Source organism: Hippoglossus hippoglossus, chromosome 19, assembly GCF_009819705.1.
Source record: "Hippoglossus hippoglossus isolate fHipHip1 chromosome 19, fHipHip1.pri, whole genome shotgun sequence".
NCBI lineage: Eukaryota > Metazoa > Chordata > Actinopteri > Pleuronectiformes > Pleuronectidae > Hippoglossus > Hippoglossus hippoglossus.
In genome coordinates, this window is record NC_047169.1 from 8,648,717 (window position 1) to 8,674,084 (window position 25,368).

Genomic DNA, 25,368 nt, shown 5'->3' on the forward strand with positions numbered 1-25,368 from the left:
GGTAATCTGTGCACAGATTAGTGGAGCAATCAGACTCGGCCCAAATGCTGCATTTTAAAAGCTTCAGCCAAAGGTCACATTTCCAGTGTCCTCGTTTCTAAGGGCGGTTGTGGTCAAGAGGTTAAGACAAAGAAATGAGTCAATTAATAAAATGCTTTTACACTTACATTTAATTATAATCAATTTAACCCCTGTAGGTGCAGCCTCAACTCAAAAATGATGCCGTGAAATTGAAATTTAAAAGTTGTCAGAGTTACACAGAGTAAACAGAGAAGATTAAATATAAAACATATACAGGGTTTAAATAAAAGATGTCGAACCAACTGGAGTAATTGTTGGAGTAAATACGTGATATTGGAGATGGAGGGTCGTGCTGAATGAGATTTGGTAACTCCGCCAACAAGGTGATGTTTTTTACGCCTGTTTGTTTGTTTGTAAGCAAAATTACACAAAAACAATCAAATGGATTTCCACGAAACTTTTTACTTTCAATTTACGAGATAGGGGGATTAGCAACACTTTGATGATTTAGAGAATTATTAATGGATCTAGACTTTTAAAAAATCTGGCATGTTTAGGGAACAGATATTTATGAATGTGTACAGTTTAAAATCAAATAAAAATCTGGATCTAGTCAATTTAAATGTGGTTTCAGTTGGGGCCTTGGTGGAGGAACGTGCTCTACTGAGTGATATTCAAGTTTTCAGTGGAACTGACTCAGATTAAAGATCCAAAAATGATCCAAGAAAGATTTGGTTTGCTTTTAAGTGCACTGTGATGTTTCTTCTTAACTTTAAAAGTCTTGAGTTTCTTGAGCCAGAACAGATAGTGTTCAAATTTGCAGAATTCTATAATCAGAGCAGGAAATAGATGCTTCAGTAAAACATTTCCTTTCATAACACTGAAGCAGATGTGTTATTATTCAATCTTCCTATTTTAGAAATACAAGGAAATGCATTTTCTGTGGTAAAAGACAACTCTCAGAATGAATAAATGAACAGAGGTCTTGGCTGCTTGATGACGGGTTCAAGTCTTTGAGGATCTTTCTGGCCTCTCACACCCGAGCCTAAAAAACAACATTTCCCATGTTCCCACTCTCCTCTCTTATCAAACCCAGCAGCTGAATGGGAAGAGTGGAAGGAAACTTCGCCTGTTGTTTTCAAACTTCAGAGGAAGAGAACTCGACATAACTTTCAGATCGAACCTCTGCGCAGCGAACTGGCTTCGCTCGGTAGCTTGTAGTTGCTGAAGTTTGCAGGAGGCCTGTGCTCGTTAGGAAATTCTTCTGGGGATTGTTGAAGGGGCTTTTACCGAGATTAGTGTCTTTGTGCTGTTTCACGTGAAAGAGCCTTTATAAAGGCGACGCGCTGCGGGAGGACACGTCTGCGCCAAAACTTTGTTTAGTGCAGAGTTTGAATGAACTCGTGCGTCTCACCATGGCTGCGTTTACGTTACCGGAGGGTTTCACGGACTTTGACATGTTTACATTCGGCACAGCGCTTCTGGTCGGAGGTGAGTGGAGCAGGACACAGGAAGACATGTCTGTGCACATGTTAAAGAGACAGGACACCCGGAATACATGTGTTCTTATAGTAAACAGTTAAACTTAAAATACCATCTAAACCATGCATCATTAACTCTTATTGTCAAGAGTATAACTTTACAAGTGTTATTCTCATGTCTTTTTAATCTCTGCTGCACCCTGAGCTGATGTGGTGAAAAATTATAGCTCAATAAATAAGTCTATATCAATAATCATCACGATAAATCATAATAATAATAAACTGAATTTGCATAGCACCTTTCAAAACACAGTTACAATGTGCTTTACAGGATGGAAATGAAAAAAAAGTGAAGGAAAACAATGGGAAACAGTTAGAGACAGTAAACTATGATAAATATGTTCAAAGCATTTTAAAGATCACACAGCAATAGAGCCCAGAGACAGAAATACACGTTTCAAATGAGAAATGAGTAAAACAAGATCAAATGAATCATCATTAAATGATTAAAATAGACCAGAACTAGGAGAAAGTACAGGGAGTTTAAGTTTAAAAGCTGATTTATATGTTCCTCAGTGAAGGTTGTGGTTTTAAACTTGTCTTTATGAGCAGAGAACAACTTGACAAATCTGACGTAGATTAGTGTTACACCTCCTCACTGTGCTGACACAATGTATCAGTAATATATCAAAGTATATTAAACCTTTGTTATATGGCTGTTGAAGAACATTATACTGCAATAATTATTGATATTGTTTTATTGCCCAGTCCCACTCTTAGCTGTTTATAGGAAAGATGTTTCTATACGATACTTGATGGGGTGTAAAGTCTCATAAATGGGGCTTAACTCGATAAAAGATGAAATGAAAACGTCTCTTTTTCTTCTTTCAGGGATGCTCGGCTTCGTCCTGAACGCCATCAGCATCGTGTCTTTCCTCACGGTGAAGGAGATGCGGAATCCCAGTAACTTCTTTGTCTTTAATCTTGCCGTGGCCGACCTCTGTCTGAATATCAACGGCCTCACGGCTGCTTACGCCAGCTACCTCAGGTATCAGATTCCCTTCAGTTTCCCCTCAACAGGCGCTTTTCACTTTCACGGGGATTGTTACTTCATTTTCCTGAAGTAACCCCCACCAAAAAAAAAAAGGCTCAGTGTTTGATGTCAGCCACTGAGTATCACAAGCTGAATAAGCTCCTCAGTTTCATAATCCAGACCACAATCCACTTTTATTCAGCATGGAAAGTTCACATTTTGCAGGAATGATAGTTACATAACAGGGTGTTTTTACTACGTGGAACAGAAATGAACAAATTACAATGAAGCAATAAAGTTTTTGCTTCTGTTTGAACCTCTTATATATTTTCTCACTTGGTTCCCAATGGGCATCAGCAGGGCCTCTGTCAACCCCCCCCCTCTCCTTATTTGTCCAAGGAGTGAATTATCTATGAATTACATACAATTTTATTTTGTCAAATGTACCATGAAATCAGAATTAACTCAAAATGATTTGATTTTAACATCAGAGAATGACTTCTTAAGATTTTATAATCAGGAGGGTTTTGCTTTAAAAGTTCACCGAAATGTTTTCAAGATAAATCTGACACTTTTGGATTTTTTTTGTGAAATGTTGGAGAGTTTTTCCTCTTCAAGGCCGGAATAATGTGATGAATGTGTCGAACATCACACTTTGATTTAAATGTTTAGTAACAGTGGTTTCAAAAATATAATTAAATACATTTAAAACAATCTGCTTTTTCAGCCCGTCATATTCATATCATAAAACTGGAGTATGACAAAAGTTTTGTTTTCCTCTCTAGATATTGGCCGTTTGGTCAAGATGGATGTAGCTATCACGGTTTCCAGGGGATGATATCGGTCCTGGCCTCCATCAGTTTCATGGCTGCCATCGCTTGGGACAGATATCACCAGTACTGCACCAGTGAGTACAAAACATCACCATTACTGCATCGTGATATACATACAAACAAAATATCAAAACATGTGTTATTACCTATATTTAAACAAACAAATGAATAATTATATCTCTTAAACTAGATTCAGACTCAAATATATCCACCAAGGCCCGACAGTCCTTTAAATTCAATCAAGCTGCACCAAATCACATACACTCATAAATATCAGTTCCCTAAACATGCATGAGAGTTTTCATCAAGATCCATGAATTATTTTCTGAGAAATCAAGGAAAATGTTGAAAAACTAGCTCATAATTTTAAAGGCAGTGAAACACCCAAATTACATCACGTGTGTTTTCATTCTGCAGGACAGAAGCTGTTCTGGAGCACGACTCTGACGATGAGCGGAATAATCTGGATTCTCTCCATCTTCTGGGCCGCCGTTCCTCTGATGGGATGGGGCGCCTATGACTTTGAGCCAATGAAGACTTGCTGCACGTTGGACTACACCAGAGGAGACAGGTGGAGTCAGAGAAGATAAACAAAGTCTATAGTGTCTTCCTGGTCTAGAAATGTTCCCAGAAAACAGCCGCTACGTGGAGCGTTTTGACAAGAATTCACAATCTTCCATTAAATTTCCCATTTGATCTTTTCCACAGAGACTATGTGACCTACATGTTAACCCTGGTGCTGCTCTACCTGATGTTCCCAGCTTTCACCATGTGGTCGTGTTATGATGCCACCCACAAACACTTCAAGAAGGTCCATCATCACAGGGTAAAGCCATACATCCATCATCTATACCGCTTGGGGGACCCATCCGAGCTGAAACTGGGCGAGATGCTGGGAACACCCTGGTCACGACTGAACTTTATGTGTAACATCTTCAATAACACACCAAACTTTTTTTGTTTTCCAGTTCAACACCAGTTGGCCGTTGAGGGTCATGCTGATGTGCTGGGGCCCCTACGTCCTCATGTGCATCTACGCCTGCTTCGAGAACGTGAAGGTCGTGTCCCCGAAGCTGCGAATGGTGAGCGATTGTTTTGTTTTGATGAAAGATACGATCAACGTTGGTAAAGAAGGTTTGAGGTTTGTTTGTTTACAGCCTTCCTGATCGCCTGGCCTCTTGTGTGTCTTGCTCCGTGTGGACTTTGTTTTAGCATCGTCGCCGTGTCCCTTTTATCTGAAATTGCACAATTGAGAACAATGGCCAGAATTAAAATACAAAATGAGCCGCAGATTGTAATAAACTCTCATTTAATTCATGTTCTCATGGACGTGCTTGTTTCCTCTCTCAGATTCTTCCAGTTCTTGCGAAGACAAATCCGATCTTCAACGCCCTCCTCTACTCGTTCGGAAACGAGTTCTACCGAGGCGGCGTGTGGCACTTCCTCACCGGACAGAAGATCGTTGATCCAGTTGTCAAGAAGTCCAAATAAAAAGGAAACTTCTGGCAGAAAGTCAAGACCACATCATTGTTTGCTCTCATGATAGGTTCCTCATACTGTTTGGTTGGTAAATGTCACTGTTGCCTGTACAGTTGTAATATTGTCACGTAGATGAAACCCAGGATGATCCTCACGCTAGATTTGTGTTAATCTTAAAAAAATGCGCTGCAGGAAATTGATCCATTTTCAAACTACTGCATTCTCGCTGCACTGCTCCTCCGTCCATAATAAAACCACTGTGTTGCTGCTCTTCTACTTCGTGCTCCATCTATTCACAGACCCCTCATTTCAGCAGCTGATGCCCTTTGATGACAAGGCGAACTCCGGCATTTTACTAAGACGAGTAACGTATTGTGATTTTGTTGGGAAGACCGTTTGAGGTCATGTAACCTCTATATATAGCAAGGAAATCATTTCCTGTGTTAAGACTCTGTTAAGCGATTATGGAGTCGACAACGTCTAAGGTAACGTGAACGTAATCACCCTTAGGCAGCTGATTATTGAAATCTGTACACTGATAGTTAACTCGGCTGATATTTGGTTTTAAACATTTTATCTTTAGTTGAACTTTTTCCTTTATATATTATATAGAGGCCACCGAACGATGAAGAAACCTGCAAGATCTAAATAAAGATCTGTTTGTTGGCAAAGAGGTGGTGGATCGAATGATGGAGAGGAAGTTATGCAGGGAGAAATTTAAGGAATTAAATAATATAATTGTTTACAGTGACAAATGCAGCCACATGAATAACACCAGCATTAAAATATATACATTTGTACACATTTCCTTTCGTCTTTCCTCAATATGGCATTTTGCTCTGTTGCCTCTTGTCTGCTACGTCCGGTGTTAAAGTGTCAGCAAGGCCGCAGACTGAATAATTCTCCTCCTGCTCCCTGATCTCTGAGCTGCTAAATGCAGTTGTGCGTGCACTCCAGAAATAAGCGGAGTGAGACCAAGTCTGTCACACTCACCTCGGAGGTGACTGACGTTCTTGCCAAGCAGTCGTCAGCAGGTGAAATCCTCTCACCGTCAGTGGCTGCTTGTCTTCCCCGCGTCACTGCTAATGAAATGCGGTCCCTGAAATAGTTCGCAGGACTTTAGTTAGAATATTTACGTCTGTAAGTCTCGACTTGGAGATCAGCAGCTTGTAGAGTACATTCCTGTGCCAAGGCCCAGCAGTGCCCTTGGGTTCAATGGACTGCAACGAATTTCCCACACTCGTAAATATCGGTTCCCTAAATAATATATTATTCTCTGGGAGTGATTGGTGAAAATGTCAAAAGATGCTCTATCTTTTTGTACCGTGACTTTTTGGAAATCTAGTATTTTTTGTGTCATCCATCTAACAAACAAACAAACGATCAAAACATAACCTACTTGGCAGAGGTAATAATAAAGTCTCCTTTTTTCATAAAGAAGATGGAAACAGAGGAGACTTGGACTAACTCAAATTCGGTGTAGAAACATTGAAGAAACTGAGTGTTAGTTCAAGTCAAAATCATTAGTTTAAAATCTATTATCAACGGTAAAACTTAACTTCTTTCAATTGCAAAACATCTTTTATTTCCTCCACCAAAGTCTTCATCTGTGTTTGTTTGTTAGTTTGCAGCATTTCACAAAAATTAGATATATTTTGTGGAGGGATGAGACGTGACCCAACGAAGAACCCTTTAAAGTTTGAAATGGATTTTTTTCCTTTAACGTTGCAAGATTTTCCAAGATTTATGTTGATTTTCCAGAGAATAATTGATGGATCTTGATCAAAGAAATCAGGCAGGGGACTGATATTCGTGAGCGTGTGCAATTTGGTGCAGAACTATTGAATTTAAATGTGGTTTCATAAGGCGACTGTTGGACATTGCCGTTCTAATTAACTTCTGTACATCCTCACATGAGCCACAACCAAGACAATAACACTGTTATTCTTGTTTTCTTACAAAGAAAACCCACAGATTCAGGTTCAATCTTTATGTTTTGAGTCTATAAGTTTGCTGAAAAGAAGCTAATTGCTATAGATTGAAAGAAGTGAAGTCAGAAAGTGACCTCAGGAGTTATGTTAAGCAGCCGACTCTTCAGTCCGTCCATCACATGAACAAATTAGCAGGCTGAACATAATCATGCACTTCCTCATTCACTCCACAGTTCTATGTTAATTTGGGCTGATCGGGGGGTTTTCTCAGGAACTGTCTGAGGAATCTGACAGATTAGCTTCAATTTCTTGGAAGGAGTCGTCCCTTTGACTGACGGCCGATTACAAGACAGTGTTGTGGGCCAGTGATCTAATTCAGTCCGAGCTGTAGATAGAAGCAGCAGTAATAGCATCAAGCTCACAGGAATGAAGGAGGACGACTTGTCACAGACGGATTTAGCCTCGTTGAGCTTCCTTCCAAACCCATTGTACAAATAATTAGATCTGACGGGTTTCATTTGGCGGAGACAGGATTTAGATCAGCATCCAGCCACAGGGAGATGGTGAAGGTGTCCCCGGCTGCGATGATACAGGAGCTGAGGTGAATGTGATGCCACGGTCACAGACAGATGGTGTATCAAAAAAAAAAAATACCAGAGGAAAACATCTGTCCTTACGCAGCAAAAACAGCAGCAGCACCACACGCATGCAGACATGTGACATGTTCCGAGAGATTTAGTTAATCGGAGTCAGATTTTGACCTTAAGAAGTCAACGACACCAGGGACAGAGATGTTGAATTACTGAGGTTGTTAGTTTCTTCAACACACCGAGAGATGTTTGACAAACAAATATCTCAAATCTGTTTTCAAAATGTTCTTTCATAATTGTTGTATTTAAATCACAAAGTGCAGTATTTTATGGAGGTTATATCTCCCCACATGATGCTGCTTCAAAGTCTTCTATGCACTGGCTGAATTGTAACATTTAAAATTTTTTTTGCAATAAAGATAATAAATCCTGTCATTTCATCAAATTTACGTCCAAAACAATCAAATTTTGAGCAATTTTAAGATGCTAAAATCTGCCTTAACTAATATTCCATATGCAGTTTGTTTATCACTTTAAAATCTAAAATTATTATTAAAACTCATAGGATATGACCATTATAATGATATCTACAGCCTTGAAAAACATACTATGATTTGAATTTCCAAAACAATGCAAAATAATAATACATTTTTTTATTTTAAACTTGTAATATTTAAAAAAATTAAATAAAATGGTGTAATACGTTTTTATAAAATAAAATTATATTGATGTTATTTTTTATATATAGATTTTGATACAAGAATTAAAATACATTGGGACTTTATTGTAAAAAATGAGGATTATGGTTGAAAAGCACTTTATATTCCACCGGCTGATGATCTGTTTAAGTGCACATGACAGCTGCGGAGCTACAGTGTGGGAAAGAAATAAACAGACTTTACTGACTAAAAGTTGGAGCCCACAGGTCATGGTAGGACAACATTAGTTGCGTAAACTCAACATGATGCAAAAGGTCGGGTCAAAGGTGAGCGTGAGAGCTCTTTTAAACGCTACACGTTGGAGTCCATGGGTCAGATTAGATGACAGGAAGGAGACAGGTCACATGATCAAAACAAAGATCTTACATAACGCTAACGTGTGTGAAACCATAATCATGTCTTCACAACACCAACTGGGTCAAAGCCGTGACGTACAGTAGATTGTTCCTGAAAGCATCTTTAAAGGATTGCTGCTGATGCCAAGTTACTAGAGCGACTTTGTACAGAGATTATCCGCGTGTTTACATCTCTGCACCGTCACCAGTATGAAACCTGTTTGATTCAAGAGGAAAACAAACCGTAGCAGGGTGTGTGGAGCAAAGCTATGATATGAAAAGTGTTTATCTAACAGCTGCTGCTGTGCTGAGCCGCTCTCATTAGTGAAATTGGGCAGTTATTTCCTGTGTGGTGTTAATCCCCCTGTTGGTGAATTCATTCTGGTCTTTTCTGCATCAAATCATCCACTGAACAAACTGGAAACGCCCCTCGTCTGCTCACACAGACCATCATCCAACCTCCTGCTTTACATAATCATCATCATAAACGACATATATCAAGATATGTTGTCAGATATAGGATGGAAATTAGATGTTGTTATTCTAAAATGGATAGATATTTTAACTATTTGAGATTCAGACTCTCTTTTTCCAGTGATTTATATTCAAGACACTAAATGTCCAAACTTTACTTTTACTTTATACATTTTTTTTTACTACAGTTAAATAGATATTGTAAATAATAGTTTAGGATATATAAATATTCTGTACAAGGATATTTCCAAATAGAGGACTATGATGTACAGTAAAAAAGAAATCCTACAAATAAAGAAAATAGAAAAAAATAGAAAAATCTGTAGATGGAGAATAAATAGATGGATGATTGGTTTTATTCCAGAAGCCAATAGATTTATGAACAACCAACTATTACTTTGCCTTGTGTGTAGACTGATAAATGCACTAAGGACTTTGATTTATGCTTTGATTGTGTGTGTGTGTTTGCTCATTTGTGGAATCAATTGTTCCTTGAGTGATAAATACAACATTTGAGAAAAACTTCTTGGATTAATAAACTCAAAATACAGACACATGTACTCGGTTGTTGCCTCAATCTTAATGATGCTCCACTTGGTTCTGGATTTAGCTCATAAATTACACATTTGTTATTATATGCAGGTCTTCACCGCCCTCTAGTGGTACATAATGATAGAACAGCCTAATATGAATAAAAGAGCCTTTTACAATTTAACAACATGTAACAATTTAAATCTTCTTATTTAGCATTTACATTAAATAAAACATTTTTACTACATGTAATAATTTTCTATTTCCCTATTATTTAGTCTTAGGTGACAATGATAATTTTAAGTGCTAATGTTTTTTTAACGTATTGTCATTCATTATCTAGTTATAATGGCTGCATATGGTTTTCACAGAAGGAGTCAGAGTCGCTGATAAGCACATGTATAAACACATGCATCCTTACACCTATTTCACAGCATGCTATAATTACAGTTATGTTTATCTGCTCATATACTAAATTTGGTGACTCCAAATAAAGTCTTGCCAGAGTAGAGGAAGAGAATAAAAATTGAAAAACAGAAGAAAAAAGATAAAAGTGTGTTAACTGTTAAAAGGACGAAACGACTAATTTACACTTATTCTTATTGTGTGTGTAATATTTTGTTGTTTTAAAACTTAAGAGGAAGCTTCACACCGTTGAGTTACTGAGAAGATTTTCATGGACGTCTGTGTGTACTTATAGATTTTCACCACAAGGTGGTGCTAGAGTCTCATGTAAAATTTAAAAGGATCTGCACATGGACGTGTGTGTTTTACCTGATTTCATCTCAGGAGCTTGGATCTTTATGTGAAGTCCTGTTATATTAAGACTTTGTTTTTATAAATATTGTTATTTCATGGTGACACGTGATCAAACTAAAGGTGAGGAACTTTGTAGTTTTGCTTTTTTGAAGAAATTGTACTTTCTTGATTCTTGTTGTTCTGGGTTTGTACCCTCATGGTTGAATGCACTTATTGTAAGTCGCTTTGGATAAAAGCCTCAGCTAAATGTAATGTAATGTAATAAAGGAAAGTGTGAGAGAAGATGCACGTGCGACAGGAGCTGTCCACAGCCTCGTGGTGCTGAAAGCTCGTCAGCTCCTGTAGCAGTTTGAGTCAATGGCAGAGAAAGTCCCTTAAAAACCATGAACTAGAAACTTTCACTCAATGAATCCACTTGAATATTTCATTTAGTCTTAACATCGCAAATAGGTGACTTCTTTAAAATATTCTTTGTATAATTTGAGATTTATTATTAAGTTTATAGTCATTTTGTGTTCTGTCGTTTTCTGAAGATGTCTCTTATGTCTTCGTGTGTTTGTTTTATTTGTACCTTATTTTCAGATTAAAATCAGACTGATTGTCTTTACTGCACATTTATCATTGCAGATATCTTCACTTCATGTTTGTGCGTATATGCCAATAAGTGAAATTCAATTTTTTCCACGACTCCAGAGTCAGGAGTCACACTCTGGACATTAGGAATAATAGAAGGAAAAAAAAAACCTTTTCCTTCCCTGCTCGTGTGGAGGGGCCGAGTTGCACTCACTGGCTCTTATTGGTTGAAGTGATTGCTGCCACGGTTGGAAATTAACATAAAGGAGGCAAGTGACGAAGGGATCCACTTGGGGGCAAGCTGCTAATGCGTCATAGCGCTTGGTGAAAAGGGGGGAGACAAAAAAAAGCGACTAAAATAGCGGAGAACCAGCGGGTTATTGTGCACCAATGGCCAAGAAGTCACTCGTGGTCTCAGAGCTGAGCGCAAAAGTGCCACAGGTGATAGGAGACATGAGCACGGAGATGAGAGTCTTGGAGCGTCCGCGGGCTGGCAAATAAGTAACAAAATCGCTCCAAACAAACGTTGCCATGTAAGATTAGCGACCGAAAACTCTGCGCGGTGCAGGAAACCTGCGACTTCACCACGTCACTTCTCGGGAGATCATGAAACAAAGTCGGATGGGGCTGAGGCGAGGACAAGTTGAGGCAGCTGAAGAAAGCCATCTCCGCCGATGAGGCAGCCAAGTTCCTGTGCGCCTCTCCCTTTACGCGCAGGCGAGGTGAGGACGGAGAGCATCACTTCCATGTAGAGAAAACACCCATGAGTCATCCGAGGCGCTGAGAGATCGGCAGCAGACGGGGAGAAGCACAAGGACAATTTTTTTACCGAAAAACTTATCTTTACAACCAAAAAAAAAAGCACACCATGGAAGGAGAGGGGAGATCCTCCGGGCTGGCGAAATCTGCCGCCATAAAACTGTCCGAGATGGGAGAGAAAACCAAGCGGTTGGGCACCGCGATGAAGGATCCACACCAGCAGAGACGGATCATATTAGTGATTGTTTGCGTGGCTCTCCTGCTGGACAATATGCTCTACATGGTAATCGTGCCAATTATCCCAGACTATCTGGCTGATCTGGAGAGTGAGCAGTCAGAGCACGTCCACCTAGTGATGCACCCCAACTCTTCAGCCAACAGCACAATGTACAAAATCAACAAGAACAACTTAGACATCCAGATAGGAGTGCTCTTCGCATCCAAAGCCATCCTGCAGCTCTTAGTCAACCCGCTGTCCGGAACTTTCATAGACCGGGTTGGATATGACATCCCACTTTTAATTGGACTCTCTGTTATGTTCGTGTCCACCTGCATATTTGCGATTGGGGAGAACTATGCGACGCTCTTCGTGGCCAGAAGTTTGCAGGGCCTGGGCTCTGCTTTCGCGGACACGTCTGGGATCGCGATGATTGCAGACAAATACACGGAGGAGGGTGAGAGGAGCCGGGCGCTCGGCATCGCCCTGGCCTTCATCTCTTTCGGGAGCCTCGTGGCGCCTCCTTTCGGGGGCATCCTGTACGAGTTCGCGGGCAAGAAAGTGCCCTTCATCGTGCTCGCCTGCATTTGCCTGGCGGACGGTGTCCTGCTGCTCACCGTGATCAAGCCGTTCTCCAACAGGACTAGAGAGAACATGCCAGTCGGCACCCCCATTTACAAACTCATTATGGACCCGTACATAGCTGTGGTGGCCGGGGCGCTCACAGTGTGCAACATCCCCCTTGCCTTTCTGGAGCCCACCATCTCCAACTGGATGGAGAGCACCATGCACTCCTCTCAGTGGGAGATGGGAATCACCTGGCTCCCAGCCTTCTTCCCTCACGTGCTCGGTGTGTACATTACAGTTAAATTGGCATCGAAGCATCCACATCTGCAGTGGTTTTACGGAGCGTTGGGTATGGTTATCATAGGAGCCAGCTCCTGCACAGTGCCCGCATGCAAAACTTTTGGACAGCTCATCGCCCCGTTGTGCGGTATTTGTTTTGGCATCGCACTCGTCGACACCGCGCTGCTGCCCACACTCGCGTTCTTGGTCGACGTGCGTCATGTCTCGGTGTATGGTAGTGTTTACGCCCTAGCAGATATTTCCTATTCTGTTGCTTATGCTATGGGTCCTATAGTGGCCGGGCAGATAGTGCACAATCACGGGTTTGTACAGCTCAATCTGGGTATGGGTCTCGTCAATGTGCTTTACGCACCAGCCTTGCTGCTGCTGCGCAACGTGTGCCAAATGAAACCGTCCCACTCAGAGCGAGATAACCTGTTAGAGGAGGCTCCGCAGGGGCTGTACGATACCATCAGGATGGAGGAGAGGAGAGCTAAGAAGAAGGGCTACAGCTCGGCAGGGAACTGCCTGCCAGTAGATGAAAATGGGTTTGACCCATTCGGAGCACAGCGGTCCTTGTCAGAAGAGTCGTCCGGTCCGGAGTACACTTAGTCCGGCCACACTCTGACCGCCCCCCCCCCCCCGAAACATTCCCCAGAAAAGATTTGCAGGCAGACAGGCTATAATCTAGTGATTTAAACTTTTATGTAAGTACAGATGTGCAATATAAACACCCAATCACCAAAATCACGATTGTGTGACCCGTTCTCCAAAGTTTACTTCTTTTTTTCTTTCTCACTGTGATTTCATTGTGTCGAACAAGTCTATGTATCGTTTGTCATGGACGTATAACTGGAGTTTTGTGAGAGATCTATCAGCTACCGTTGAATTTGTGTGTATTGTTAAAAAAAAAAAGATATAAATAGATAAATGTGCGTACGAGATTATATGGGACCAACTATAAACAGCACATTTCCCCCTTACACAAAAACAACCTATATTTTTAGTCTCTGAGGAAAATGTTTTTACTCGCACATCAAAGGCCTCATTTTCTTTGTGTTTCTCTTTAAAAATTCTTTACAAAAATATCAATTTTAATTTTTAACAAATGGGCCTGTTTTTTATTAGTTTTATCTCTCGTGTTTTTTGTTGTTGTTTGAAATTAAATGTACTGTAATAAATGGATTTTGTACATATGTGGATATACATGCACAATGTAAATTGTAAGAAAAAAAATACGTGGACCTCTACAAAGTGACTGTGTGTGTTTGTGTGTGTGCGCGCGCGCGTGTGTGTGTGTGTGTGTGTGGGATAAAGTCAGTCTCCTGAAAATGCACAAATATGTAGGCTATTCATTTACCGATTGTGGTTTTAATAAATCTCTGTTTGGATCCGTGACTGTGGTGATTTCTTGTCATTCTCATTTCAAACTTCACACGAACTAAAAACAACAAAACTGTGGAGGTTATTTTATTTTATTTTTTCGTTAGAAATATGAAGAATGTTGGTTTTAAAAATGACAAGAATTGTTATTCTGTTCGTTATAGACGCATTAAAATATAAAAGTTTGGGGAAATGATGTCAGCTGGACTTAGTTTTGTGTAAATGGTGAAAAAGGCACGAATTTTTCTCTTGTGAATGAATAAACACTTTGAAAAAATTTAACAGACATTTGATTTCCACAAGTTCTGCTTCTTGACGGTGCACACACACACACACACACTAAAGAAAGAGCGCACATAGACTCATATGAAAAAAATGATAAAAATAAACTGATCCAAGTGCGCAACAGTTTAATAAATTATGCTCCAGCTAATAGTCGCATCCCATATCCCTGAAACATCAATCTGACCAGAATAAAGTCCACACAGTGACAGTCATCTCCAAAAACACACTCTCTCCCATGTACTAACAGTATTATGGGATCTGGGTGGGGTTGAGGGCGGTTGGGTGGTGGTGGGTTGAAGCTGTCAGATAAGATGTTCCTCGAATAGATGAGGATGGGAGGAGTTTCGTGCCTCAAGGGGGAAGGTAGACGCAAACACCTTCAGCATCTCTTTTTTTTTTTTTTTTTGCTTTTCCACTTTTAACGTGGAGCCGCAGCCTTATGGCGAAGCGCGCAGGGGAGCGAGAAGCAGCAGTCCGGCGCCGGAGCGGAGCTTCACTCTAATATGGGATTTCACGGCGTGCGTGGACTTGGCAGGCACATGCACACTTCGTTGAGCTCTACACCGATCAGGTAAGGAACCTACTTTATTTCTTTCTCTCTTTAAAATGATAACAATGGAGATTTGTGTGTTTAAAACTTAATCCACTGTGCGCAAAAGTCCACTTTGCTCTCACATCGAATTTGTAAAGTGTTTCATTTGTTAATCACTTTTTTTTCAACCAACCTATATTCAGATATACAGAATTACACTTTAACATATATTCCTTTAAGTAATATTCTGAATTACAGAGTCTTAAGAAAATGAAATTGCAAGGAGAATGTGTAAAAACCTTTTCCTTTTATTTTATTTTATTTATTGGAAATACAGTTTATTAAGTGAGTGTTGTGAGATACTGTGTCTGTAGTGGTGAGCTATGAGACGCAGCTGGAATTCAAGGACACAAGCAGCAAATTGCATTAGGCTGCAACATAATAAAGAATGGAAGCCTGTTTGGCTCAGCATCAGACAGCAGCGTTTATAGCTCCATGTTTCCAGGCCTGACTTCATTCACCACGTTTGATTTTTTTTACTCTTTTCTTACAATCAAATGTTTTAATATGCTCTGTGCAGGGAAAGCTGCTGAACTCGAACCACCTCCAGAGGGTTTCCACTTTATTTCCACCTGAGCGGAGTGGAATGCAAAGATGCCGATCCTACAGAAAGAGACGCCCAGAGACCGAGACAACCAAGTATGGAAACATGTCCCTGATTATATTCTGGAACTGTGTTTTTTTCTCAAAGGCTGCTCATCATCTTCCACACAACAGTTTCCCTGCTGGGTGATGTCGCTGTCCGCGGTGCTGAAGTTCACAAACTAGCGCAGCTGGGTTTCAGCACCAGGGACAGCGCCACTTTCCATTACATAATTGGCCGCTAGGGGCGAAAATTGCACAGCAGGCTTTTCATCCACCTGAGTTTAGAAACCTTCATCCAATTACTGAGATTGAATATATATATTTTTATCATGCAGTTATTTAATAAACTCTGAGGCAGTTGAGGATTATATTACAACATAGTCACATTATTATTATTATTCAACTGTTTCTGAAAACAATTTGTGGGGTTTTGTTTCTTCCAGGCAACATTTTATGTATCGTTGCAGATATTTAAAGTGATCACTACACAGTCTCCATTTCCAGTAACCCACAGCTACAACGTATTGTACGATTCCAATGTACTGGTCAATATTAACATCTTAGATCTACATGCAAATGATCAAACACCGCTTACATACTATAATCAATTAGCATGTGTCCCATGAGGTTGTGGAATCTATTCTCAAACAGGCCTTAGAGCTTTTAAGATGAATTATTAACTCTGCTTTTAATAATAAAAGCATGAAAGAAAAGATGTGAGGGATGTATTACTTTAACGAGGGGCATATTTAATGCTAAGCTGCTGCTGTCCTTTCATTACTCCTTATGTTTATTTATGCCACTCGGTTGTTTTTCGTGACATCAGGTGCTGCCAAAGGTCCCGGTGCCCCCGCTGAAACAAACCCTGGACACGTACCTGAGATGTGTCCAGCACCTGGTGAAGGAGGAGCAGTTCAAGAGAACCAAGGCCATGGTGGAGAAGTTCGGGGCTCCTGGGGGAGTCGGAGAGCTGCTCCAGAAGAAGCTTTTAGAGAGGAGGGACAAGACGACCAACTGGGTAAACTGTCACATCCACACGATAAAATATCACACTGCTGCTCTTTACCTTAGCAGAAAACCCCCCACAAATGTATCCCTAAATCAATTAAGATATTTGATCTTGTCAAGTGGTAATATATCTTAATGTGAAAGACTCAGACAATGCAATATATTGAATTTGAGAATCATCTTTTGTTATACTGCAAAAACAAGGTATCAAATTCCCCTGTTCAGACTGAAAATAAAAATCATCTCAGATTGTGTCTCCTATATACGATTCCTATACATCATCCGTTCATAAGAGAGATGAAAACAGTGAAAAAAAACCTGGTGACAAAGATTTATCAGCGCCTCTGCTCGTCCTCTGTCGCTTCAATCTCTGCTCGGGCGTCTGGGTGATCGGTGAGTCCGCATCTCATCCAGCTCAGTGAAATCTATCACACTCCCACTCTCACACTGATGCTCTCTCCCACTCTCCCTCTCATCTGGCAGTGATACACTCTAATGGGTTTGTTTTTGTTTGTTTGTTTGTGTGTTACTCCGTTGCCCACAGGTCTCCACTTTGAGGCAATAACTCGAGTTCGAAACGTGAAACGAAGCAACATCTCTCAAATTGCGTCCCTGTGTTTTTGTTATCCAGGTCTATGACTACTGGCTGGAGGACATGTACCTGAACAACAGGTTGGCTCTGCCAGTCAACTCCAGTCCCGTCATGGTGTTTTCCAAGCAGACGTTCAGAGATCAGAAAGACGCCCTCAGGTATGCGCTGCACTTCAGACAATCTAATATTTGCATGTAGCGAGTTAGTAAACCTTATTCACCCTCCTTCGTCAGCTGTGATGCAGCAGAGACAGGTATCTGAGATTCAGACTGTGTAGGTCAATGAAAGAATCGATCAAAAGGGAAATTGTTTTCAAACATCACTGTAAGACAACATGTTCCAGCTTCATTCATAATCGAGTTTGACAGGAGAAAATATCCCAACCATGAAAGCTTCAGAAATTAAACTGAGGTTTTGGTTTGAAGGAAATTATCAAAAGAAAGGGTTTATTTTTCAGAACCCTGTGATATTATGTTTAAATTGACATTAGACAAAACTCAGATTACATTTTCACAACTGAAAAGTTTAAAATGTACTTAAATGATGAATCTATCAATCGACTAATCGCTTCATCTCTGCTGGACACCTCATTCTCTAATGTTTCTGTTACTCTGTGAGAAAATGCGTTTGAAACCAGTTCTTTGACAGATTTAAATGAAGGAAATCTCAGTAACAGAGGTACATAAATGCACCACGTGGGTATGTGATGTTGGGAGGCTGTTTTTTTCAATTCAGTGTCTCCCCTCTCGGCTCTATAAGGCACTGACCTGTGCAAAAAGTGAAATCACACAGCGACGGTTAACAGGACTGAACGTTGCACACCATCACTAATGATAGAAAATATACATGTTGTTCAGATCCGTAGCTGCTGACATGGTTTATGTTCTTCTCAGACACAGACTCGGATAAAGATCTGCATTACGGACATGGAAAGAATCACCGGCATCATCTCTCTGCCGTTATTAAATGAGTGGTCAACCAGACATTACACCAGTCCGTCCCGGCCTATAACTCAACATTAGCTTTTGTCAGCTCTGGCCGCACTAACTGAATATTTCCAGAGCCCCCCGAGCGGCTGGTAATCTACTGACACGGCCACTTATTAGATTGGGAGTGACAGGGCCAAGCTCTCCACAGAGACTGGCAGTCAGGCCTCGTTTTGGGGTGTGGTGCGCTGCGGCCGCCTCTTTTGTATTGATCTAGCTTTGAACGTAATAACAACAAGACAAATGACATACAACACCAGATCCGACAGGGCTCTGTGTTTCCCTATTTGCCCGCACCGCCCACTCCCACAGAGAGACTGCCTCTCTTTAGCCAACACAGGAAAACCCACACACAGCACGTTCACTGTAATTTGCCATAATGTGATTACTGTTCAGATGAGAGTGTGTCTATGTATAATCACCAGCCTGTCCTCTGTATGTTCAGTGTTACAGCAAACTCTGTTTTCTTTTAAATTCGTTCCTTTTCATCCTTTTAAGATTCGCGGCTCAACTCATCAGAGGCGTGTTGGACTACAAGGGACTCATTGATGAGTAAGTACCTTTAGAGTGAGGTCGGTCATTCGCACATGAAAATAAATTGACGTATGATAATGATGAGTCATGACTCTCAGAGGTAATCTGACATGGTGTGATTACGTCTGTCAGGCGAGCGCTGCCGGTGGAGTCCGCTCGAGGCCAGTTAGCCGGAACCCCCCTGTGCATGGAGCAGTACTACCGCCTCTTCACCTCCTACCGCTACCCGGGGCTAAAGACAGACACGCTGAAGGTGCAGATGAGCGCAGCCTCCTCCTCGGCGCCAGAGCACATCATTGTGGCGTGCAAGAACCAGGTCAGGATTCCCAGAGTCTGGGGAGACTTTTTATGCTCCGTCACACTTCTAACTGGAGACAGTGAGAATATACAGTATATGTAAATGTAAGGATTCTAGCGCAGAAAACGTATTCCTTTGTCCACTGAAATGGTTGAAATCTTTTATCAACCTCACTGATTGTGAATGCAAGGTTTGTTTTCCAGCTGCAGGCTCGTGGAATATTTTAGGATATATAAGTTATACAATTCTTAATTACAAACATGTCTCAAACACCAGTACTTTGTGTTTCAACAGACAAAAAACAGGCCCTCGACCAGAACACTTTGCTGGTCTAGAAGAAAGAACTACTCGTGTCAGGGGCAAGGGGCAGGAATATATAGGCCAACTAGACCAATAAGACCATCTATTAAACAGGATGATATTTGATATCTTAGTGAAGCTCTGATCTAAACATAGTTTCTGTTCTTACGGGAACAAATCAAACAAAAAAACAACAAAAAACTGTTTAATTTGGAAAAGAACAGCAGCGAGACTAACGATTTGGTTACAGATGCAAAATGATCTCTCATTGTGCCTATAAATGACCACAGAGCGACACTCCTACTTTGAAGAGGTTCCGGGAATTATCAATCTGCGGCACACGAGGACAGTCCCCATGGAGATACAGGCAGTTAACAGAATTACTGTTGATTGAATCCACCACTTCACTGAGAGCTTCCCTGAGCAGCATCTTTAACCAAACACAGGAGAGGAGCCACTTTTCTGAAGCACCCTTTTTAGTTCCTGCCATAGTATCCTAGCTTATCTTAGCTACACAAGACTAATAACAACATGTGGAAGTGGCATGCTTGTGTATGTTTCAGGTGAATGATTTCTATATTTAGTGCATCTGCTTTCCTTTCTAGTTTTTTGTGTTGGATGTTGTCGCTAACGGCAAGCAGCTCAGCGAGATGGAGATTTTATCCCAACTGGAGAAGATCATGAAAATGGCAGAAAACGCTGAAGAGAGACTTCCTCCTTTTGGTATCCTGACATCTGATGGGAGAACAGAATGGGCCCAAGCCAGAGATGCACTGACAAAAGGTCTCAGCTCTGACATTTTTAATTTCTAATCACGTCTATGATCACTTTCCCGAGTCTTGATCAATCGTAAACCATTTCTGGAAGGAAAATCCAAAATCTGCTTCCTTCTTCCATCCAGACCAAACCAACAGGGACTCTCTGGCTCTGATCGAGAACTGCCTGTGCGTGGTGTGTCTGGATGAACCCAGCGGCCTGGTGCAGAGTGACACCAACAGGGCCCTGCTGATGCTGCACGGTGGCGGCCGCGAGAAGAACGGGGCAAACCGCTGGTACGACAAGTCAATGCAGGTAGGACCACGTTCGAAGTTATTCAACAACGAATAAAGATTTTTGCTCCTGTCGTTAATCCAGAGTCTCTCAGTTTGTTGTAGGAATGGACGGGACGTGTGGGGTCGTGTGCGACCATTCGCCATTCGAGGGGATAGTTCTGGTGCAGTGCTCTGAATACCTGATGAAATATGTGTAAGTCAGGCCAGTGCAGTGTAACCATACTTTTACCTCAAGCTAAAAATGCTGCTGCGGATGACATGTAGGAGATGTAAATGTTGTTTTTCTAAACAGTACTGGGAGTCCCTACAAGATGGCGAGGGCTTTCAGCATCAGAGAGCTCCCCCCTCCAAGGAGGCTCCTCTGGAAATTAAGCCCCCAGATCCAGGGAGTCCTCGCGGCATCTGGAGACAGACTCCAGAGGCAAGAACAGCACAGACAAACGAACAAACACATTCACATAATGATTACACGTCTTTCCAGAGACGTCAGGTTTAACATCTCTTGTGCTTTCTCCTTCAGGCTGGTGAATAATCTTGACATGGATGTTTTCAAGTTCACAGCTTATGGAAAAGAATTCATCAAAAAGCAGAATATGAGTCCAGATGCGTTAATACAAGTTTCCTTACAACTTGCATTTTACAAGTAAAGAAAAAAACGATTATTTCCATGTTTAAATTTTATAAAAGATCCCTTGGTCACATCATGGTCATATATATATATATCCATCATGTGCTCAGATGCAGAGGAAGGCTCGTGTCCACATATGAGAGCGCGTCCATCCGGCGTTTCCAGGAAGGTCGGGTAGACAACATTCGCTCTGCCACCCCCGAGGTCCTGGCCTTCGTGAAGTCCATGACAGACGAGAGGGTCACTTTCTCCGTGAGTCATTTTTCTCACTTTGACCCCAATTACTGAGGAACTCCCATATTACTGCCCATCACGCCGGCTTTAATGAAACAGGTGCGATCGCCCCCCCCCCCTCCCTCTGCACGCCAAACCAGGAGTCTCCATTCGAACAGATGATCTCCCTGCAGATTTAATGGATCTGTGAAACATGTATTTACCGGATGTACTGTTCTCTTCAACAGGACTCGGAAAAGATGAAGCGATTGAGGGATGCAATTAAGGCCCAGACAAATTATACAATTGCAGTAAGTATTTAAAAAAAACACTTCTTATCTAGAATAGAACTCAGTAGAGCGTATACCTCCACAAAGGCATGACAGTCTACTTAAATTCAATCAATCAGCGGCTGTTCATCTGGGTGAACCTCCTCCTTGCTGTAACTTCATATTGAAGCTATAGGTAGATATGAGAGTGGCATCAGTCTTCTCATCTTCACATTTCCTAAACGGCTCTACAGTTTAATTTAGTTGTAGTAAACGTGGGCTATACTTTAATAAAATAAAGTTTGTCGTCCAACTGCAACTCAGGTGGTTCACTGAACATCCACAGTCCACAACTATTTGAACATTACGGTGGAAAAAGGACTTTATACCAAACTAGGGATGGGCCTTTATCTAAAAGACGTCATTAGCACTGAGCAAAAATCCAAAATGTCTTTCAGGCGATTACAGGCATGGCTATAGACAATCATTTCCTCGGGCTCCTGAGAATCTCAAGGGAGATGAACATGGAAAAGCCGGAGATCTTCTGTGATGAGACATATGTGGCCAGTAACCACTTCATCCTCTCCACCAGTCAGGTAACATGTCACCCTACTACATTTGAACATATGACAGTTTCTTGTTTAAAGTTATTGTTTTATACTTCATGCTGATGCTTGAATACAAAGAGGAGACTTCCCCAGAAATTTAAACGCAACACACAGAGTGGATGAAGATGAAAAATAAAAACTTTCTTTGATTTATCCATAACTGAATCATTTAAAGTATAATCAGAATGTGCTGAATTTCTCTTCGTCTATGAACCAACACCATCACAAGTCTTCAGCTGGAAAGTCTTTGTGTTTTAGTTTTACTCCTGTCCTGTCCTCAAAAAGCACTACCAGTGTTTTCCCTGGTTTATGGCAGTGTCTAGCCTTTCTCTTGAAGTCGTCTGATCCTGACTGCGTCCTCCCTTCTCCAGGTTCCGACCACAGTGGAGATGTTCTGTTGCTACGGCCCCGTGGTGCCCAACGGCTACGGCGCCTGCTACAACCCGCAGTCAGACCACATCATCTTCTGCGTGTCTAGTTTCTGGGAGAACACAGAGACGAGCTCGGCCGTTTTCGTCAAAGCCCTGAACGAGGGCCTGCTGGAAATCAGGGACCTGTGCAATAGAGGAAGTGCTGCGGCGGCCAAACTGGTAGAAAGCAGCCAAGGAGCCACCCGGCCTCATAAATCAGGGAAGTAAGCCATACTGAGACTTAGACTTAGATTTTAGCTTTAGACTCAGTAGCTGAGATGCCTTCATCTGTCTTTGTTGTCTGTGCAATAGTGTTCCCTTCACAACAAATGCAAAGCCTTAAAAGTTCACATACTGTACAGTATGTACATATATAAAAGATGAAGGAAAGTAGTTTTCTTTTGGGTCTGTGTGGACATCAGAATACGTTCTGCTCCAACACTGCCTCTGCTTATCTCAGTAGACTTGAGATTAACTGGTCTGCTGCCTTTAGGAAACTGAAGCCATGTCTGCTTTGTAGCACTGATGTGAGGGGATAGTCCTCTGTCAGAGAGTTGATAAACCAAGTGATCGCAGTATATACAACCGGGGGAGAAATAAAAAGGAAAAACCCAGAAAATAAGAGAGGAAACAGGACGACGTCCACAGGAAGTGAATTATGTGCTTTGAGCTCGACTGTCACCAGATTCATAACCCAGTTGGACACCTGTAGGAAAATTAAGACTGATGCGAATCTCCAGTACCATCATCCAGTGAGGGAATATGTTTTGGCAGAGTGGTGTTCAACTGTCCAGCAGAGCTCCAGAGATGATTCACTGCCAAGGCTCAGTGCAGCTGTTCTGGAGCCGCTTGGTGGTCCGACACCTTACTAACACCCTGTATGTGTTCTTTCCTTTAGATTCTCCCCCGTCTGTATTTCACACTTGTACCCGTAGAGTAGTAATGTAATAGACATGACAAGATTATGAAAAAATATATATATATATATATATTCAAAACAATCATGACATCCTGTAAATGTGACCTGTTTCACTGTGTGTGCCGCCGTGTTCTCAACAAACTGGATCAATGGTTCTATTTTCTTCTTAATGTGTTTTAAACGTGTAAAGTGATTCTACTGACGCCATTACGTTGCCAAAGAGGTCGTGCATATGTGACGTCTGCGTGACTTTAAGGCACTTTAAGATATTCATGGAACGATGTGAATGAATGCGTGTAAACATCGAGGACTGGTTGATAAGTAATGTACGTTTGTAGAGAGAAAAAAAACGTGATGTGGTTTCAGTGGCACATCTGAAGTCATGAGCTCGATATCATAGCAATAGTTACCATGTGTAAAGTGACCAGAGCTATAGTTTATAAGTAAGATACAGTCCAGTGGTGACTAGGCGAGGCAAACCACTGTGTTCACATGTACATGAGTGCTTCCTATTTGCACGTAGAGGTAGAATGAGGGTAGTGATGTATTTTATTGTAGGTTCTTTGTGCAATAATAAGTGCAGTGAGGGTGTATGTGCAATTTACCACATCGATTCATTAGATGCATGGAGCTAATATGTTATATTAAATTAACTACGGTTGCTATTTTTGATATTCAGAAACAACAGAGTGACATTATAGTGAATTATGTCAATCGACATGCATGCTGGTTTGGTCAAAGTGTACCGTGACTTCAATCGTTGGTCTTGTTTCAGTCTGTGGTTCCTGTTGCAGCAAACCAAACCCTCGTGGTGAAAGTGTGAGGATATTTGTCGTCCCCGTGTCCAGACGATGACATTTACTGTGTGTTTGTCACGTATTCGTGTGCATCATCAGCCAAAGTGAATGTGAACCACGTCCATGGTTTCCAAATCCACACATGCATGTTTATTCTTCCATACTAAATGTATTTTTATATGTCCACATAAAGAGTTGAAATAATCATATCGTAAAATATGGTATATAACAATGATGCCTTAAAAGAAAGTGTTGCAATCTGTTGACAGATGTTTTATTCTATAAATGTTTAATGTTGATTGGACCGACTTGGTGTTTCCTGTCTAATCAGAGTGATACATGTAAATGAATGTAATATTTGTCGGGTGTAACTTTCCCCGTTTCTCTAGTTCTTAAAAACGAACTAATAATCCATGTGAGCTGTTCTATCTATAGTATTAATGTGCACTGATAAATTAAAGTTACACTCATCTTTACATCCACATTTTTGTGAATGGCACCAAATGTGTAACACATCACTTTATTAAGTCATTAAATATTTGATGATTGTTTGGTAGAAATTCTAATGTATATTTTTAGACTATATTTTGCTGATAAATCAACTCTGTTTGCTCAGTGTAGAAAATGACTTTTACTCTTTGACTTCAAAATAAAAAGGGGAATAAATATTGAGAAACATGTGATATATGTGGTATAATCATGTAGGACTTTTCTTTTCCCTTTGGTCAGTGGTGTAATGTCCTGGACCTCGTCTGTTCTATGTTTATATGAAACTAAAATAAAGTAGTCAATTAAATATTTAGCTAATAGAAGACATTGCCATTTTAAGCTGGAATAGAACTGTTGTGAACCTTAAACTGATGATTAGTACTAGAAATAAAATGAACTTCAAACTATAATGTCTGGTATTGTCAGCATTTTCTCTTTTTTAATTTGAAACCCTGTTTAGCTATGATCCCGAATTTGTTTTGTGGCACAGTTCACTATCATGACTATAAGACATCACAGTACAAATCAGGTGTCATGTTGTGTTGTCGTCCTAGTAACTACATCTCGTTATAATTGCACCAACTGTCAACAATTACTTACACAGCATCATCTAGAAGTTGAATTCACTTACAGATATCATTCACTTGACATGAATATTTCAATAAAATGGTAAATATTAACTGCACAGCTGATATTTCACTCTGTTTAATTTCTTGGCATTGACTTAAAAGTGACTCATTAGTTTGAGTTGAGTAAAACATTGCACAACAGCTACTGTAAATCAGAGTTCCTGACGTTTTCTGATGCTGGGAAAGGTTTGTTTACATCCGTATAGTGAA

General features: G+C 40.9%; 3 protein-coding genes across 4 annotated transcripts; all 3 read left to right on the top strand.

The window, feature by feature from the left end:
• The first annotated feature begins 995 nt into the window (after positions 1–995).
• On the top strand, positions 996–5,123 carry rgrb (retinal G protein coupled receptor b). The gene is made up of 7 exons (XM_034570601.1): positions 996–1,512; positions 2,394–2,550; positions 3,321–3,442; positions 3,786–3,939; positions 4,077–4,194; positions 4,337–4,450; positions 4,719–5,123. Exons 1-7 carry the CDS (start codon positions 1,437–1,439, stop codon positions 4,857–4,859), a joined length of 882 nt encoding a protein of 293 aa, XP_034426492.1. The 5' UTR covers positions 996–1,436; the 3' UTR covers positions 4,860–5,123.
• Positions 5,124–11,083: 5,960 nt separating this feature from the next.
• slc18a3b (solute carrier family 18 member 3b) lies at positions 11,084–14,223 on the top strand. The gene has a single exon (XM_034570600.1). The coding sequence runs from the start codon at positions 11,628–11,630 to the stop codon at positions 13,191–13,193; it is 1,566 nt and encodes a 521-aa protein (XP_034426491.1). The 5' UTR covers positions 11,084–11,627; the 3' UTR covers positions 13,194–14,223.
• Positions 14,224–14,576: 353 nt separating this feature from the next.
• On the top strand, positions 14,577–24,936 carry LOC117752876 (choline O-acetyltransferase-like). Of its 2 annotated transcripts, XM_034570598.1 has the most exons (15): positions 14,577–14,820; positions 15,362–15,480; positions 16,253–16,444; positions 17,066–17,184; positions 18,511–18,564; positions 18,679–18,862; positions 19,750–19,927; positions 20,046–20,215; positions 20,289–20,389; positions 20,489–20,617; positions 20,717–20,839; positions 20,935–21,076; positions 21,286–21,348; positions 21,765–21,902; positions 22,286–24,936. In XM_034570598.1, the coding sequence occupies exons 2-15, from the start codon at positions 15,436–15,438 to the stop codon at positions 22,550–22,552; spliced, it is 1,905 nt and encodes a 634-aa protein (XP_034426489.1). In that variant the 5' UTR covers positions 14,577–14,820; positions 15,362–15,435; the 3' UTR covers positions 22,553–24,936. The 2 variants fall into 2 exon arrangements, with proteins under 2 accessions (XP_034426489.1, XP_034426490.1); XM_034570599.1 differs by lacking the exon at positions 15,362–15,480.
• Positions 24,937–25,368: the final 432 nt, after the last annotated feature.

Bases quoted from the DNA above. Each gene is read 5' to 3' on its own strand.
- rgrb (XM_034570601.1), top strand. From the start codon at position 1,437: ATGGCTGCGTTTACGTTACCGGAGGGTTTCACGGACTTTGACATGTTT. The intron at 1,513-2,393 runs GTGAGTGGAGCA...TTCTTCTTTCAG, and splicing joins CACAGCGCTTCTGGTCGGAG to GGATGCTCGGCTTCGTCCTG. The intron at 4,195-4,336 runs GTAAAGCCATAC...TTTGTTTTCCAG, and splicing joins AGAAGGTCCATCATCACAGG to TTCAACACCAGTTGGCCGTT.
- slc18a3b (XM_034570600.1), top strand. From the start codon at position 11,628: ATGGAAGGAGAGGGGAGATCCTCCGGGCTGGCGAAATCTGCCGCCATA.
- LOC117752876 (XM_034570598.1), top strand. From the start codon at position 15,436: ATGCCGATCCTACAGAAAGAGACGCCCAGAGACCGAGACAACCAA. The intron at 15,481-16,252 runs GTATGGAAACAT...TCGTGACATCAG, and splicing joins CCAGAGACCGAGACAACCAA to GTGCTGCCAAAGGTCCCGGT. The intron at 18,863-19,749 runs GTCAGGATTCCC...TTTCCTTTCTAG, and splicing joins TTGTGGCGTGCAAGAACCAG to TTTTTTGTGTTGGATGTTGT.